This window comes from Pholcus phalangioides, unplaced genomic scaffold, assembly GCF_987345545.1.
Source record: "Pholcus phalangioides strain wild (caught in Gottingen) unplaced genomic scaffold, Ppha-v1.0 ptg000004l_1, whole genome shotgun sequence".
Classification (NCBI taxonomy): Eukaryota; Metazoa; Arthropoda; class Arachnida; order Araneae; family Pholcidae; genus Pholcus; species Pholcus phalangioides.
This window is the reverse complement of record NW_028301597.1, coordinates 7690539-7696436: the sequence shown is the minus strand read 5'-3', so window position 1 is coordinate 7696436 and position 5898 is coordinate 7690539. Positions and strand designations below refer to the sequence as shown.

The following is a 5898-nucleotide window of genomic DNA, read 5'->3' as shown; positions in this document are numbered from 1 at the left end:
TTATCCCGTATTTGCCCTGGGCGTATCAAAGAGAAAAAATGCTCAGCTCCAATAATAATGTCAATATGTTTACACTTACCAAAGTAAACATCGGCTAATTTAAGCGAATCAGCATAAGTATTCAGTTCATCCGAACGGACAAACTCAGTAGGCAATGAAGCCGTTAACCTTCTCAAGATATACGAACCAATGTCAATATAATGATTATCATCATAGGTAGAATATAATTTTAAGTTCACTAACCCTCTAGTGGTACCAGCGTCCACAGCTGCCACTCCTTTCACAGTAAAGCGGGCATTTTTGCGGGGAATGCTCAATGCTTGGACACATGCCTCACTAATAAAGGAACACTGAGAGCCCGAGTCGAGAAGTGCACGGATAACGTGTTGATTACCTGATGTATCCAAGACGCACACTTGAGCCGTGGGCAATAGCGTACAGAAAGAAACATTAGCGGAAATATTTGATTGCAACACTGTGGAATCATGCACCCTAGACTCGGTAGATACAGGCATATCCGATAACGCAGCGGTAACACTGGTGGACACAACTTCGTGCAAAGTTGAATGATGCCTCTGATCACATCGCGAACACCTGAACGACGACGAGCATTCATAAACTTTGTGAGAGCTGGAGAAACAGTTGAAACATAACTGTTTCTTGCGAACGAAGTTTTTTCTGTCTGTCACTGACCAAGACTTGAAAATGTGACACTTATGTAGCCCGTGATGTCCGTGGCATGATGGACAGCTCTTGACGATACTGCTAGGTGACGATGTTGATTTCTGTGGCACCTTGATTCCGTTTGCTGACCTTTCAGGATTGAAGATCTCGAGGGCAGCGCATCTTGAATTGAGAAACTCGAGGAAGTTTCCGAACTTTGGAAAATCTTGTTCTGCTGTCTTTTGAGCCCAAAGCAATCGCGTTTCTGGATCAACTTTTTCCAGCAAAATTTCAATGAGCCAAAAGTCCAGAGTAACAGCTTCATCGACAATGGCACGCGAACTTCGAATAATCTCATCCGAAGTATCGGCAATGTGTCTGAGTTTCTGTTCATCAGGAGTAGAAATCGATTGCTGTTTGAGGAACGTCTTTATCAGGGACGAAATTATGACCTTCTTCCTAGCAAAACGAAGCAATAGTTTTTCCCACGCCTCTGTGTATGTGGCCTCTGACACTGGTATGTGTTTGATCAATGCCGCTGCATCACCCTCCAAGAGGTCCTTCAAGTAGCTGAATTTATGGACGTTCGTCAAATGCTCGTTTTTGTGAATCATCGATTCGTACAGGTCCTTGAAACTGTTCCAGTTTATATACGACCCCGCGAATGACGGAATGTTTATGCGAGGCAAATAACTGTCTCTTACCTCAGTAGTAGTAGACGGTGAACGCGTCATAAACTGCGAAAGCACTCGTTGTTGTTCCGCCAGCTGCAGCAGAATTATTTCAGTACGGGTGTCCGCGTCGGAAAGCTCAACTGTCGTCGTGGGCACCTCCGTCAACGCAGCCAAAGCTCGTCTCAATTTCGATTTCGTTGAAAGATACTGCTCTTCCACCTGAGCAATTTCTGATAAATCCTCGTCCAAGCATTCGTCATGGCGAACGAATTCCTCGAAGACATTCTCGAGCCTTTCCAATCTGGTCTTGATGTCCTCGTGGTCGAACTCGGTTGCGCTTTCGACGAAATGTTGGATTCTTGTGATCGAGGCCTTAGCTCTTCCTCGATGAGCGACGATGTCCTTAGTTGACATGATATGGACTACTTTATGCAGTGAGTCCCTGTTCGGGCGCCAAAAAAACGTATACGAACGACGAACCCGCCGTTATATACGGAGAACGCAAAGGTTTCAATTATAACAAAAAAACGTTTATTAATGAGATGAAGCAAAGGTACGACTGACTCGAGCCGATACAAAAGAACATCTGCATCAAAAGGCGGAAAAATAACATAGATAATAATTGTGTAAACGGTGCCATTTAGTGGCGATACAGAGAAAAAGAATAATATGAAATACTACAGCTACACACAAACAGGTGGTGTTTTCTGTCACATCAATAATTTTAAAAATTGTATTGAATTCTCGATTTTTGAAATATTGAGTTCGCTTAGATATATACGAAGTAATTATTTCAACTTTTTATTTATATCTTCTCAAGCATGGAAAATAATGTCTCCGAATTGTCTTTTAATATTCAACTGCATAAATTGATATAGTTGTTTAGGTTGTTTTAAAATCAATTATGGATCCGTAAAGTACATCGAAGAAATTCCACAGCTTTAAGCATTTTTGGAAGCAGAAACAGGCAGAAATAGATAACTTGGGATAGACAAGTTCGGGAGGGGGATCGAAATACCTAGCGTCCCTTAAAAAAAAGGGGAAAAAAGTATTCGTTTCTATGTTTCTTTAAATCTAGATTTGTTTATTTCATGAAGTCGCGCAGGAAGTCGCCATATTGGTTAACTTAGACACGGTTTGCATGTCCCTCAAAGAAAGAGGGAGATATCACGTCATCCAAACAGCCTCATTGAAGAAAACCCAGGCAGCACCGGGTATTATAGCTAGTGCATTATAAACACTATCACGCACATTCTTATCACTGCTTTTATCACGTATCTGATTTAATATAAAAATCCTCCAAACATTATATTTCCCCTATTTTTTCTTTTTTATAAATTGAAGAATGAAAAATGATAGAAAACAATGAAAACAAGTTAAATTAAAATTCTTTCATTAAGGAACTGTTGTTAGGTTTTACTCATCTATCTTTAACAATTTTAAATCCTCTTATGAAGAACACTCACGGCTTCATGTCAACTTGGTACATGCTATTTATTGCCCGCATGTTTTAGTTGACTTATTTCTCTTACAATTTGATTTTCGCGATACCAGACGATGTCAGCAGGGTCTGGCCACGTCCAATACTTTCCTTTCTTCACCATAGCGGATACTAGTATATCTCCTTCGTTGTCTGGCTTGGAAACCTCAAGTCCTGGATAAAACTTTCCACAATATTTCACAATAACGTAAATATTTTTTATTAATATTGAATTTCCGCTAGGTGGCGCAGGAAGTAGGACAACGTTTTTTTCACGTCTCTCGTTTTCTTCTTATTTTATTGATTTAAATTGATTTATTTTAATAAATTAGCCTGTTTTATTTTGTAATTTAACGAGTAAATTGTAAGGAATGGAAAACTGTGGCGTGTGCAAGTCTAACATCGCAAATACGAAGGATTTGGTAAAATGCGCGGGAAACTGTGGTCGAGGTTTCCATTTCGTATGCACTGGCATTACCGGCACTCTAAAGCAAGCAGCTTCGCGGAAAAATATATGGATGTGTGATTTCTGCAGGTCTTTTGAAAGTGCGATATTTTCGAGATTGGAATCAATGTTTGCGGCTTTCAAGATGGAGATTTTGAAGGAGATCAAAGACAACTCGCAAAAGCTGGAAGAAATGAAGGAGTCAATTGAGATCTACCGGGGTCAAATACACGAATTGCAAGTGTCAACCGATGAAATACGTTCAAAACAAGAATCCCTTTCTCGGAATCAGGCATCGCTGGAAGTTCAAGTAAGTGACTTGATGTGCCAACTAAATGACCTGTCACAGTATTGCCGGAATCGCAATATAGAGATTTCTGGAATTCCACGCACGAAAGATGAAAATGTGAAGACTATCGTATCCACGATCGGACAGAAAGCTGGACTAGAGGTATCGGAGATGGACATTGATGTCGCGCATCGGATCAGAAACTACGGTGACCATCAACCTGACAAAATCGTTGCACAATTCCGTTCACGGGACATACGAGATGCCTACATTACCGCATCACGAAAAATGCGTTTGACGGCGAAAGACATCCATGGCGCCTTCTCAGAGCAACAGCGGGTGTTCATCAACGAGCACCTCACGCAGCAGAATAAACTACTTCTCAAGGAGGCCAAGGAAGTTGCGAAATAGAAGGGTTTTACTTTCGTGTGGGTCAAAGATGGTAAGATTCTAATGAGAAAGCAATCAGGTGATCGATCATTTCGCGTAGTGAATTCAGATATATTGAAAAATTTGTAACTCAGGTATGTGATTGATTTTGCTTGTTTTTTTTAAATGGATCAGAATTTGACATTTTCTACAGTTGATGATTTCAACATATTTTGTTATGACAATATAAATAATCTTACCATGGCCCATTTAAATATACGTAGTTTACGTGCAAATTTTGACATCTTTGTAGTATATTTAGATCAGCTTGATATAAAACCCTCAATAATAATACTCAGTGAAATCTGGATCTCTGAATGCGAAACTTCGTTTTACAAGATACATGGGTACAGAAGTTTATTTAAATGTGGAAACATAAATCGCTCTGGTGGTATAGCACTATTTTTTTCTGAAAGTATAATTTTTAATAAGTTGCATTTAAATGAGATGACATGTGTTGATTCGCTGTTGGTTGATTGCACTTACGGGAAATACAAATTTATTTTATTAAGCATTTATAGGTATCACATGTATTCTATTGACACATTCATAAACGAAATTAATTATTTGCTTGATTATAAACGAGATAAAGATATGTATTTGATCGGTGACTTAAACATTGATATTTTAAGATCTGAAGACTTAAATATTTTTTCTTATGTGAATTTGATGTCAAGATCTGGATTTGAATCGTTAATTAATTCTCCAACTAGAGAAACCGATGAAACGTCAACTTGCATAGATCATATTTTTTGTAGATCCAGGAATTTAAATTCAAAAAAAGCTGTACTTCTCGATTTGTGCATAACTGATCATAAAATGGCTTTATTTTATTTAGAAACAGATCATGACAGCAATGACTCAAATTGTGAAACAAAGTGCTTTACCTATCTTGATAAAAATCAATTGATTGATCTTGTGAAAATGGTTACGTGGGATACTGTTTACAGTTGTGAATCTGCAAACTCGGCAATGAATACTTTCTTGGATTTAATTAAGAATTGTGTTGATGCTTCTACTAGAGTAAAGGATAAGAAAACCTTGGATTACGAAAAAAATTTATGAAAAAATTAAAATTAAACATAGATTATTGAAAGAAATTAAAAAGAAACCGTTTGATATTGAGCTGCGATATAATTTCAAAACATTTAGAAATATGTTAAACAATGAGATAAAACAAAATAAGAATGACTATTATACTGCAGCATTTATTCAAGCAAACGGTGATTCAAAATCTCAATGGAATTTAATTAACAAATTAATTGGTGAGGATAAGTATAGCAGCATTGACACGGTTTTTACTGAAACAACTGGTGAAATAATGAATCCAATTGATATTGCTGAATGTTTTAATGACTTTTTTTCTAATTTTTGTAACAATAATCTTCCTAATAATTGTAATTCATTAAATTGTTCAAATTTAAATTTTTTTGAGAAATCCTTTTTTATATACCCTACGGATAGTCATGAAGTATTGAGTATAATAAATTCTTTACACTCCAAAAAATCGTCAGGATTTGACAAAATTAATTCCATAACATTGAAGTGCATTGCACCATATGTAAGTGATGTCTTATCGTTTATTTTTAATTTAAGTTTTATCACTGGCGAATTTCCAGAGTGTCTGAAACTTGCAATGGTTTCTCCAATACACAAGAAAGGGGACAAAAAGAATGTTAATAATTACAGACCGATTTCTTTACTATCTGTCTTCTCAAAGGTCATAGAAAAAATAATTAAATCCAGAATAATTAAATTTCTTGACAGCATTAATTTTTTTAGGGAGAACCAATTTGGATTCAGAAAGGCAAAAAGTACAGAGGACGCTCTTGTTAATTTTCTCTCAAATGTGTATATAGCAGATAACAATAATTGTAAAGTTGCGTCATTATTTTTAGATATCAGCAAAGCTTTTGAT

General features: G+C 36.9%; 1 protein-coding gene across 1 annotated transcript; it reads left to right on the top strand.

The window, feature by feature from the left end:
• The first annotated feature begins 3188 nt into the window (after positions 1-3188).
• Positions 3189-3962, top strand: LOC149086515 (uncharacterized). The gene has a single exon (XM_089231783.1). The coding sequence runs from the start codon at positions 3189-3191 to the stop codon at positions 3960-3962; it is 774 nt and encodes a 257-aa protein (XP_089087909.1).
• Positions 3963-5898: the final 1936 nt, after the last annotated feature.

What these genes read in the sequence shown, in the direction of transcription:
- LOC149086515 (XM_089231783.1), top strand. Translation starts at nt 3,189, where the DNA reads ATGGAAAACTGTGGCGTGTGCAAGTCTAACATCGCAAATACGAAGGAT.